Genomic DNA, 13,901 nt, shown 5'->3' on the forward strand with positions numbered 1-13,901 from the left:
CGGGTGCAGACGTTTGTGGGTTTGAAAATTATGCCGCCCCCTGCGTTGCCGAAACCTGGTAAACTTACAATTAACTCTCACCTAAAGGTGTTTGCTAAGCGAAAGTGTAAGGACATAACTTTTATATTGTGTTCTCATGCAAGAATTGATAAGAAAAGTATTCTAATTTTATATTTTTTTTTAAACCATGTTTCCTAGGATGCCCATAGTGTCATGATTTTTATTTTGTCTAGCGGTGTTGATGGTCAAGATTTGTCATATTTGAAGTAGCTCCCTAACTAACTGTTTATCCATCGTTCTCATACATGGTGAACCAGAACAACTAAGATTTGTTTTTGGATATTCGACCCGCTTAGGCTTTCCCAGCTGACCGTTTAAATTGTTTCGAGTTGTTAAACGTTGTTTTACTGCTTTCACTAAATTTATCATCGAACACGTACACTTTATTTTACTCAGGCAAACTCGGCAAAGAACATACAAGTTATAAAAAGCGCAACCCGCATATTGCCTACACGTCTTCAGGTAACTTCTATGCCCAACAGGAACTCCACCAATAACCAATTATTTTAAACATAAACTAAAGTGGTTAAATTATTTATGGTAACCACCCATACAGGTCAAAGTACATTTGTCATTAAACCATCATGGCTAACTAATTACTCTATTTGCAGGTACACAGGTGTCTTACCATAACCAAGGCGCACCAACCTTTAAGTGTATGTATTGCAATGCAAGTATGTGGTATGAAGAGCGTAGTAACAAACCCAATACCACAAAGACACCAACGTTCTCACTATGCTGTCAAAACGGAAAAATCCTCCTCCCAAAGCTACAGGAAGCCCCAACATTGCTGAAATCATTATTAGACTACACAACTACTTCGACGGCTAAATTTCGCGAGCAAATCTGGGTGTATAACAGCATGTTTTCCTTCACATCATTTGGCGCAAAAATTGATCACTCAGTCAACCGTGGCCGAGGCCCTTATACATTTAGAATAAGCGGCCAAACATACCATAAAATTGGTTCACTTTTGCCAGAGGAGGGAAGCCAGCCCAGATACGCACAACTGTATTTTTTTGACACAGAAAATGAAACAAGGAACCGCATGTCTGCCTTTGTTAGTCCCGAAACACGACAACCGTTAGATGAACACTTAACCACGAGTCTGATCAACATGTTGAATGACCACAGTGACGTTGCACAAGCGTTTCGGATGGCACGAGATTGGGCAACTAATAACATATCGTCAAATTTTGAACTCAGGTTGCTTGCTAGGGTAACACATACCTGACAATATAACACACCCACTGTAGCGGAAGTAGCAGCATTGATAACAAGCGATTTTGGGCAATGTACAACCTCACGTGATATCATTGTCCAAAAAAAAAAATTCACCCCCGAAAAGGATATCAGAACTACACTAACTGTATATGGCATTACAATACCCTTTATTATTTCCCTATGGGGAAAAAGGGTATCACGAAGAAATCCCGTACCGTAATAATAACGAAAGACGGAAAACTATTAGAGGGTTTGTCACCATGCGTGAGTTCTATTGTTATATGATTCAACAACGTGAAAATGAGGGCACCACCTTGCTAAGAGGTGGACGATTATTTCAGCAATATTTAGTCGACGCGTTCACAGCCATCGAAGAACAACGGCTTAAATGGCTAAGGAATCATCAAAACGAGTTACGCCTTGATCTATACAATAACGTTTGTGATGCTGTGACACGAGGAGACACGAAAGCCACCTCAATAGGAAAACGTATCATCCTCCCATCTTCACACACAGGGAGCCCGCGGTATATGGTCCAGAACTACCAAGATGCGATGGCTCTTTGCCAAGAATTTGATAACCCCGAATTATTCATTACCTTCACCTCCAACCCTAAATGGCCAGAAATCGACGCCATGCTATCCTATATAGAAGGTCAACGCGCACCAGATCGACCCGACATTATTGCACGCGTCTTCAAACAAAAGCTTGATTGCATAATGACTGACATAATGAAGAAACACATTTTTGGCACAACGGAAGCAGGTATCTTTTAGACACTTTTAAACTTCCCATTATAGGGCCATTTCCTTCTTATCGTGGACACTATTGTCAAAGTGGCGTCAAAATAACTGTTTCTGTTACCCTACCTCTATGTTATCATTTAAATACCTGTTAAAACATAAAAAAATTAAATAAATATCTGTAAATACAAAGACCCATATTAAAATACATAGCAGCAACCTACTAATAATTATAGGTATTACCCTGTTGACCAATTTAAGTATTAAGTTCTTAGTCAATAAACCTGTAGATAATTAAACTACTTGCAGACCCTATGACATGTTTCACTCAAACACTATATGGGCTCATTTTGCAATTAACCACGGTTTCCTGATAAAAACCTATTGTTTCCTTCAGGTATACATATAATCGAGTTTCAAAAACGCGGGCTTCCTCATGTACATATGCTGATTTGGTTAACTCGCGACTGCAAATGCAAGAGTCCATCAGACATCGATGACCTCATATCCGCTGAGATCCCATCTAAGACTGACGACCCAGAAGGGTACAAAGCCGTTAGTGAATACATGTTACATGGACCATGTGGTGGAAACAACATGGATGCACCCTGTATTATTAAAAGAAAATGTTCAAAACATTTCCCTAAACCGTATTACGCAGAGACAACAATAGATGAGGATGGATACGCAAACTACCGCCGAAGGAAAAATGGCGAAACGGTTACTAAAGCCAAAACTACACTTGACAACAGCTTTGTTGTCCCTTACAACAGATACCTCCTACTAAAATACAACGCACACATAAATGTAGAATGGTGCAATAGATCTCGGGCTATCAAGTATTTATTTAAATACTTAAACAAAGGCCCTGATCGAGCAACAATTGTTATACAGGAAAATTTAACTCAGATAGAAAACTCCTCAGTAGCAAAGATTGTTGAAGTAGACGAAATAAAAAATTATTTGGATTGTCGTTACCTGTCTCCATGTGAGGCTGTTTGGAGAATGTTTTCGTTCGACATCCACTTTTCTCAGCCATCCGTGATAAAGCTGTCATATCATTTACCAAATCAACAAGCTATTACCGTACATGATTCAGCTAACCTCCCCGCGCTTCTACATAGAGAAAGCATAAAGGAGACAATGTTCACTCAATGGTTTGAACTGAACAAGCGAGACGAGAATGCCCGACAGTTTACATACGCTAAAATCCCTATTCACTATGTATGGAACCAGGACGCAAAAGAGTGGACCCCTCGAAAACAACGGATTGTGTACTCAAACCCTGCATCGGGCGAGCGTTATTATCTCCGTATGTTGTTAAATATAGTGAAAGGTCCCCAATCATTTGAAGATATCCGTTCAGTCAATGGCATATTACATCCCACGTTCAAAGATGCTTGCTTTGCATACGGTCTCATAAATGATGATAAGGAGTGGACGGAAGCGATAGACGAGGCAACATTATGGGCTTCTGGTTCACAGCTTCGCGATTTTTTCGTCACAATTTTGCTTTTTTGCAACGTCAGTAAACCTCTCAAACTTTGGGAACAACATTGGGAGGCCTTATCTGATGACATTCTTCGCAAGAGGCGAAAACTGTACAACTACCCGGACTTAATCCTGACTGAGACTCAGATTAAAAACTATTGCTTGGTCGAAATAGAAGCTATTTTGAATAAAAATGGTAAAAGTCTAGCGGATTACCCGGATTTGCCCCAACCTGACCAATCTCTACTAACGCATAAGGACAATCGACTAATTCGAGAGGAATTAAACTACAACCTGCAGGAAATGAGAACCCTACACACCACACTTCACAACTCTCTCACCCCAGAACAACTAGCCATTTATGAGAAGGTTATTGCAGCAGTCACACAAAAGAAGGGCGGGCTTTTTTTCCTATATGGCCCTGGTGGTACAGGAAAAACGTTTGTGTACAACACCATATTGACCAAGCTGAGATCAGAAAAGATGATCGTCCTTGCGGTAGCATCATCAAGTATGCCCATTTTTTTTAAACAAAAGCAGCTGTGCAGGATATGTACCTCAATATTTACTACAATTAATAATTAAAAAACAGTCATTCATTATACATAAATGTCTAGCGCCTACTATTTTGGTACTGTTTACCCCCGGTTTATAATTATAAGGTTTTACCCATAACTAATCTTTCTCCCTGTTTGTGTTTACACTTAGCTGTTTATTTACTATCACATTAGACATTTGTTACCCCCTTATGTACTATATTAGCCATGTATAATTATACAGATAACGTTAAACCATGCAGTTACCATTGTATTGTCGAATACATGTTTACCCTTTTATATGAAAACACATACTTTAACAATTTACATTCGCAGGAATCGCATCGTTGCTTTTACCAGGAGGCAGGACTGCTCACAGTAGATTTGTCATCCCATTAGAACTCATGGAGAATAGCACTTCCGGTATAAAACAAAAAACACACCTGGCTGATCTCATTCAGTAAGCACGGTTAATAATTTGGGACGAAGCTCCCACGACACAAAAATATGCATTTGAAGCATTGGATAAAACCTTGCGGGATATTTTAGGCGCTCAAGATGAAACAAACAGAACCAGGCTCTTTGGCAGGATGCCGATTCTATTGGGAGGTGATTTTAGACAGATCTTACCGGTCATCCCCAAGGGCAAAAGACAAGAGGTGGTGCATGCGTGCATTAACCGTTCTAACCTGTGGAATCATTGTCAGCTACATACACTAACACGAATTATGCGGGTCAACGAATACGCTCCCGACGGTGCCATTGATACAAGAAAAAGGTTATTCAATAAGTGGGTGCTCGATATTGGAGATGGCAACGTCCCAGCGTCTACCCGAGACGGGGAAGATGAGGCTACATGGATAAAAATTCCCGACGAATATATTGTTGAATCAGATACCTCCCCAATTGACACTATTGTGGACACCATATTCCCAGATTTCATAGCAAACCATCAAGATGAAGACTACTTACGCGAAAGGGCAATTTTAACTCCACGAAACGACGATGCAGACCAGATTAATAAACGCATGTTCAAGAAACTACAATCTAAAAGTATGACATACCAAAGCTCAGATGAAATATGCAAGGGATCAACAGATGCACTGGAGCAACACCAAGCATATCCGGTCGAGTTTTTAAATAAATTGAATTTCCCCGGCGTCCCACCGCACAAGCTAAAACTGAAGATCGGTCAACCTATAATGTTGTTACGGAATTTGTACCCCAGCGCAGGCATGTGTAACGGAACCCGGCTTATAATTACCGACTTTCAGAAATTCGTGATTCATGCCCGCATAATTACTGGCTCGCATATAGGGAATACGGTCATAATACCTAGAATAGTCTTAACCGCTACACAGTCCAAATGGCCATTTGTTCTGCAGCGCATCCAGTTTCCCGTTAAACCATGCTATGCGATGACGATTAACAAGAGCCAGGGACAATCCCTAGAATTAGTGGGCCTATACTTACCAAAACCGGTCTTCAGCCATGGGCAGCTATACGTGGCAATGTCACGAGTCACTCACCCCGATGGCCTGAAAATAGTGATGGTCAATGAACTATACGACGGGTTACAGAACCATACACGAAATGTCGTCTACAAGGAAACATTCACAAACCTACATCCTACTACTTAAAGGTTCATCATCACTCTCTCTAACCAATTAATTATATACTGTCCTTCATTTGCTTATAAGTTATAACATATTTATGCTATTAATTAAAAATATACAATTAATTGAAACACGGGTGATATTCGCAATAACAGCCACGGTTACTTCCTACTTTAACAATATGTACCCCTACAATTAACTGGTTCAGGTGAACTTTTGTTTCAGGCATCCCCTGCAAATGGGAACATTATAAAATAGCATACGCGCATTAATCTGGTACATTACTACTCCTCACTTTTAATTTTACAAATTATACTTTTACTATTTTGGCAGTCATGGACTTCGTTGTGTTATTTAAAACTTAATTCAAAGATATAGGATATACTCTGCTACATTCATTCAGCTCACTTTTACTTTTACAGAATATAAGGTTTCTAATTTAACAAACATGTTCTTAGTTGTCTTATTTGGCATTTGCTTCAAGTTACGCTCGCAATAAGGCTATTTGCAGCCTATATCGCTAATAAACTGTTGGTTTTAAACAGGCATACTACACACCCATAGTTCTGCGCACCTATTCTGTAACTTAATTTCATTTACCTCCCAGAAAACAGCGGCTAACCTGCCTTTAGACTCAGGTATACAATGTAGATAGGCATTACCTTTGAAAGAGATATATAAATACTAAGTTTAAGAATATAGCATACAAATTGGACTCTACTAGGTGATAACATCAAACGATCGTAATAGTTCATAGTTATTATACCAACACATGATTTACTTCAGATTTGCTATAAATGGCAGCAGCTACAGGATGTCGATATTCAACTGAAATAAAAAAGCCATTATACCCAAGCTTCTACGCGCACAGGCAACCAGTTTGGCAACCAAATATCGGAGTCGACTCCGCAGCTATATTCAATTGTTTAACCCTATGTAGAAAATGTGTCCACCAGTCTACATTTATAACGTCGTCTGATCCAAAATGTAATAGCTAGCACCGATATTTTTAATTCGCTTTCCTGGATTCATATGCACTATAAATTTATGCTACAATACCCTCAATTCTGGAAATAGCACAGGTAAAAACCATCGATTTCGTATACATTTTGAAGCCCTCTGTTTACAAAGCCACTTTAAATAGATCCTCATAACCTTGGATATTGAATTAGCAAACACATTAGACATACAAAACAAGCCACCGTTCACGTGTAACGCACGGGCATTGGCTACTAGTATATATAAATATTAAGTATTTAAAATATATATAAATTAATATAGCTAATAAATTTATTAATTTAAGAAGTATATTAATAATATCAATAAATACTGGTTAATTGTCATCATGTGTTTTAATATATATATATATATATATATATATATATATATATATATATATATATATATATATATATATATATATATATATATATATAAATGATATAGGTTCGTGAATCCGAGGCCAACCCTATACTTGTTCAATATCGTTCTATGTATTTTTACTACAAAATACATTAGGTGAGTTTCATTTGATCCCTTTTATCTTTACATGTTTGGGCTGAGAATACATGCAAATGCTTTATTAACTGTTTTACAATATTTATATGCGTGAGTTTCATTTGCTCCCTTTTTAAATGCTTTTGAAATATATATTTTTGGGACTGAGAATACATGCGCTGCTTTTATAAATGTTTTACGAAATAGACACAAGTAATCGAAAATACATTCTATGGTTGGATTATCGAATCGAATATCACCCTTTTTAGTCTGGTAATCTAAGAATTAGGGAACAAACACCCTAATTGACGCGAATCCTAAAGATAGATCTATCGGGCCCAACAAGCCCCATCCAAAGTACCGGATGCTTTAGTACTTCAAAATTTATATCATGTCTGAAGGAGGATCCCAGAATGATGGGGATATTCTTATATGCATATTGTGAATGTCGGTTACCAGGTGTTCAATCCATATGAATGATCATTTTGTCTCTATGTATGGGACGTATGTTTATGAGAAATGGAAATATGAAATCTTGTGGTCTATTAAAAGTTATGAAATGATTATTTATGATAAACTAATGAACTCACCAACCTTTTGGTTGACACTTGAAAGCATGTTTATTCTCAGGTACGAAAGAAATCTTCCGCTGTGCATTTGCTCATTTTAGAGATATTACTTGGAGTCATTCATGACATATTTCAAAAGACGTTGCATTCAAGTCATTGAGTTCATCAAGATTATTATTAAGTCAGTTATAGATAGATATATTATGAAATGGTATGCATGCCGTCAACTTTCAATGTAATGAAAAATTTTCTTTTCAAAAACGAATGCAATGTTTGTAAAATGTATCATATAGAGGTCAAATACCTCGCAATGTAATCAACTATTGTGAATCGTTTATAATCGATATGGACTTCGTCCGGATGGATTAGGACGGGTCTACACAGTTGGTATCAGAGCGGTGGTCTTAGCGAACCATGTCTGCATTAGTGTGTCTAACTGATAAGTCGTTAGGATGCATTAGTGAGTCTGCACTTCGACCGTGTCTACATGTCAAAAGTTTTGCTTATCATTTTGTGTCAAAAATTACCTGCTTATCATTCTTAGAGAATCACTTGCTTATCATTCTTAGTCTAGACACGTTTTACTGCATTGACTGCATGAATAGTGTATAGACAAAATTCATATCTTAGCGTATCTGCTACTTCATATCTTAGCGTATCTGTTACTGTAACTTTGCCTGACAACTTCCGTAGATTCCTCCGTAACTTATGGGATTTTAGTATTATATATGCATATGTAAATTATGTATTGCAGGGTACTAATCTACATCCTATAGTCTATTTCTTATCGAAAATTCTTCATCTGATCGTACGAGATGAATCCTGCAACCAGTTCGAGTCCCTCAGATTCCAATAGCTATTCCGATAGTTATTCCGACAACTATTCCGACATAGATGTTCACCTAAGCTCCGAAAACAGCGTCATCAGCATGAATCAACCAATCAGCCATTATTAATTCATCTGATGGGTTCGTAGTCGACTTAATTAATGGAAACGCGCAAAAGGGAATCCCTTCCACCAACCGAATTCACCTCTTGACAATGAACCTGAAGCGTTTACCGGCGAACCTGTTCGAGACACCATTTTCAATCTCATTTCCAGGGTAACTCGACAAGATTATATTCTATCCACAATTTTGAACCTTATTCATCCGCTCGTTCCGACTGACAATCATCCTAGAGTAATAAGTCAACGAACTTCGCGCTCGAATAATCAATTCGGAGAATATGGTGCAAAATGTACCAGCTTCAGCAACATCACCGGCACCAACAGTAGCATCAATAACAGCACCAGTACCATCAACAATCCATGCTTCAATATCATCATCTGTACTTTGAGTATGATCTTCGTTTTACGTATCGTTCTACCTCATTTATCTTCGTTCGACATGGCGAATATGTAATCTCTAAAGTTTTAGAGATTATTTATTCTAGTTCCAACCGAAAAGCAAATGAGTTTAATATCATATTAACTCATTAAATCCATGAATACATCTGAAGAAAATATATATGTATATATGTTTTCATAAAGATTGTAATTAAAACTTCTCTTGTACAAACTGTTAATGGTGAAAATATTTTAACGGGTAGGTAATACCCAAGGAATATTTAAATTTCACATTAATAAGTTACATTGTACGTTCTTCAAATCTGTTTCAACAGTCATATACTATCCTACTTACATCCACCGATATACAAATCCGTTCACCACAGAATAACCATATTCATCCAATTTCATATTTGCATTTTGATTTATCAGAATCCAACAAGTGGCATAATGAAGAAAACATTTGAAAAAATAAAATTTGTTAGAAACAAACAAATTAACTATGAGAAATTTTGTTAAGAATCCACGCTAACTGTTCCTAGATAATTGTTCCTAGCTAACTGATTACATTTTATTTATCGCAATTTACATTCTCGCAATTTTATTTATCGTCATTTAATTTCTGTTATTTACTTTACGCACTTTATTTATAGTCATTTAAATTTATGTTATTTATTTTTACGTACTTTAAATATCGGGATACGTATAGAAGGTTTTGACATATCATATCGACACATCTATATATATTATTTGGAATCACCATAGACACTCTATATGCAGTAGTGACTGAGTTCTCTATACAGGGTTGAGGTTGATTCTCTAATAATATATATACTTTGAGTTGTGATCGAGTCTGAGACATGTACACGGGTCACGATATGAATTAATTAATTCGAATATTATATATTAAAATATGTATGAATTATTGGACTGTTAACTGTGGACTATCGACTGTGGACTGCCAACATTGGACAATTAAAATGAATTAAAATACTGATTATAACATATGAAACTAAACAATTCTTCAAGTTTGCCACTTGATTTCATCTTAAACCTCATTTGTATCTTGACAATTCTAATCTGCGTTCAAACCTTTCATGATTCTTAAAAATACCTCAATTGAAAGGATGAACCAACCGCACTTCATCTATGGAAGAAAAGATTAGCACATATAGTTATGCACCTGAAAACTCCCGGACCCTAAGTAAAAGTTTAACACGTGTCTGTGTTAGCTCCTTTGGCATTATTATTACCGAAAATAACATTGCAACTCTTTTTCAAATTAGACAATTTTGTCACAGCTTCAACAAGTCAACTTCGACTTTTCACTCGGATTAGCTTATTATTACCCTGATATATAAGTTGTCTTTCGTCATCGATACCGAGAACCCGTTTATATCTCACCACATTAGCAGTAAATTTACCAACAACTCCGTTGATCTCTGACTTTTCAAAAAATCACTATATTAAGTGAAACCCTATCATTTACTCATTTACATCTTATAACAAGAATTACTATACCAACCATCGGGAATTAACAATCAGTATTTTGAAATCTCGCAGCATGTCTACATCAATAGTTATATGTATACATATAACAATTATCTCCTAGAATTAGAATCTTCAATTCTGAAATTTTGAAAAGGCACCCAGCTTACGAATCAATACATTGAACTTTGAAAAAGCTTAATGAAGCAGCAGAAACTGTAGGCAACCGTAAACGACCTTAGTCGTCGAAAGTTTGATGATAAAGAATAATATGTTGGAAAAGCTCATAAACGTTGGAACTAGAAAACGGATAGAGTTAACCATGAAGGAGACTAAGGACAAATACAAGGACCATACCCTATATTCAAAGAATTCAGATAATTCTGGATCCGTTGAAATCTTTAGAGAATATCTTGCTCCGAAGTCATGTTAAAATCTTACGGAAAAATCTTTCTCCATCAACCATCAAACTTAGAAATTCCAAAGTATCATCATCAATATCTTCGATATTTCTTAGGATATTTTTATAAATATTCTCGTCCGAAATTATATACCTCTTCGTGCTTCCTGTGTATCATTATAATGGAAACATTCAATAAAAAATTTAGTACCGAAAAGCAGATTATGCGAAACTATGAAGAAAGCCGTGGACAAATCACAAAAAATAAGTTTGACTTCAAAGAATCCGAATGATTCAATGTCTGCTAAGGTCTTTAGTGAATATCTTGCTCATTACTCTAAACCCTTGCAGACAATATTTTCTATCATCCTCTGATCTTAGATATTCCGAGATACTATCGTATCTTTCATTATAAATATCCTCCATATTTCTAGAGATATTTTTATAACTATTCTTACCTGAAATCATTAATCTCTTCGTACTATCAGTGTTACATCATATAGAAACTGTTAGTTTCTATATCCTGTAAACTTTCGAGCTTAAAATATGAATGTTATTGAAGTAATGTTGGGAACTGATGCATGAGTTAGTATAATATAATGACACTTGATCAACGTGATTATATTACAGTAAGTCATGCTGAGTTTCTAAATGGAACATGATGATTCACAGATTATAACATCATCATGTGTCATGTTACGTAACTCTTTCATTCTGCTAAACTTTTGAACATATCAAGAAAGTATATTCTTGATATTTCTATAGTGATTCTGGTAATTTGACAAATCAAATCGTACTAATACATTCTTTCCTATTTAGAACATGATGTTTATTCAAAATTCCATACCTACGAATTCTGGACCATTACTCGCTTTACTAGAGATCAGGAGGATAATAAAAAGGCAAAGAGCTCCAAAATATAAGAGAAAATATAAAACCCAATGACAACACAGAAGTTACAAACCATGGATATTAATACGAATAACAATATAAAGACAAGGCATAATTAAGAATAGTATCACCCCAAGGTTATATTAAAAGTAAACAGATTTTTCTGGTGGGAAATTGAAAAGAAGGATGACAAAAATGATAATTAGGAAAATATCAGGGATTAGAACTGGACTAAGAATTTTCACAATCTTTTGAATGTATGAACTAAGAAGGAAAGTATAGGAATGGTGAGAATAATGGAACAGAGGAGTTTAATTTATAATGGAAATATCAGACAGAGTAATCGAGGCAGATCACCGTATTTAATTATAGAGATCTTAATTTCCTTATTCGCCGAAGAATCAAATCTTTTAGATTTCGAAGATTTTCTTTAATCCCTTGAATTCCGGAATTCAACCAATATAACTTCAAAAGCTAAGATGCACTTTATTTTCTAAATTCAACCCTGACTCTGTCAAAAGTTAAGACGAATCTTTGATTTCAAATTTCACTCTTTGGAGATAGCTTCATTCGTACTCTTCGAATAATCGAATTATTTTATCCTTATTACTCAATGGTGATAAAGCTCTAAATTTCAACTCGTATGAGTCATGAAAACATATTAATTGTTAACAATGACCATCCCAAACAAATTTCGGGACAAAATTTCTTTAACGGGTAGGTACTGTGACGACCCGGAAATTTCCGACCAAATTTAAACTTAATCTTTATATGTTTCCGACACGATAAGCAAAATCTGTAATGTTGAGTCTCGAAAGATTTGGAATCTATATTCATGTAATCAATTACCTTTCGACCATGTCTGACGATTCACGAACAATTAATTGTAAATAGATGTGTATATATATACAGAAATATTTGTAAAACAATTACAAAGTATTAAATATTATACTTTAAGTTGTTTGTTTCAATATATAATTATCTACTTGATATTTAAAACATAATTATATATATAGTAGTTAAATATATATATATATATATATATAAATATATATATATATATATATATATATATATATATATATATATATATATATATATATATATGTGATTATTGAACACAATTACTGATTATATTGTAATATATATTAAAATGTATAAATATTAAATACTCAATATATGTTAATATGTAATTATTAAATATTAAATAATTAATAAATTTTAATATCAATATATGTAGTTACAAATTAAAACATAAATATTATAACAAATATTATTATTACTACTATACCAATAGTATCATTTATATTATTAATATTAGTATTATTAGTTATATTATTAGTAATATTATTATTATCATTATTAATTACTAATAAACATAATTAAATTATCATTATTGTTAATATCATTATTTTTATTATTAAGATTACTAAAATAAGTATTATTTTTTTTATACAAACTTATTATTATTATCATTAATGTTATTATAATTATTAATATTAATATTAACATTTTTATTAATAAATATCATTATTCTTATTATTTATATTATTTGTAGTATTTTTATTAATATTAAAGATATTATTAATATTAATATATGTATTTATAATAATTATATATGATTAAAGTTGTACCACATATTCCAATTTCGTTACTTGTAACTATCAAGCTGTTGCATATTTTTGTTTCCTATCTGATAAAGTAGACCAGTCGATCTCAGCATATAGTTAAAACAAAAATCGGGTACAATTTAATTGTCAAACTACATATTTTTTTTTCTTTTTCGTCTGATTAATTTAATATGTCGACTATCTAATTGTATTTAACAATCGAATGGTTCAGTCATATTGATGAACTCATTGATTCCTTTCGTCTTCACCATCAATTAAAACAATTACAGCCTCTATCAGATTTAAAATTATCAAAGGAAACCCAATAAAACCTTCGGTCCCCTGTCCTTGTGTTATTTTATTAAAACCGCAAATTCGAATCCCATTACAAAAAGTAAAAATGCAGTTCTGTTGGTGATCTCTGATAAAAACTTTCTGCAAAATTCCAT

At 34.5% G+C, this 13,901-nt stretch overlaps 1 protein-coding gene across 1 annotated transcript; it reads left to right on the top strand.

The window, feature by feature from the left end:
• The first annotated feature begins 1,433 nt into the window (after nucleotides 1–1,433).
• LOC139841730 (uncharacterized) lies at nucleotides 1,434–5,694 on the top strand. The gene is made up of 4 exons (XM_071831935.1): nucleotides 1,434–2,049; nucleotides 2,425–4,029; nucleotides 4,391–4,477; nucleotides 4,604–5,694. Exons 1-4 carry the CDS (start codon nucleotides 1,434–1,436, stop codon nucleotides 5,692–5,694), a joined length of 3,399 nt encoding a protein of 1,132 aa, XP_071688036.1.
• The last annotated feature ends 8,207 nt before the right edge of the window (nucleotides 5,695–13,901 follow it).

This window comes from Rutidosis leptorrhynchoides, chromosome 4, assembly GCF_046630445.1.
Source record: "Rutidosis leptorrhynchoides isolate AG116_Rl617_1_P2 chromosome 4, CSIRO_AGI_Rlap_v1, whole genome shotgun sequence".
In the NCBI taxonomy this organism is placed as follows: domain Eukaryota; kingdom Viridiplantae; phylum Streptophyta; class Magnoliopsida; order Asterales; family Asteraceae; genus Rutidosis; species Rutidosis leptorrhynchoides.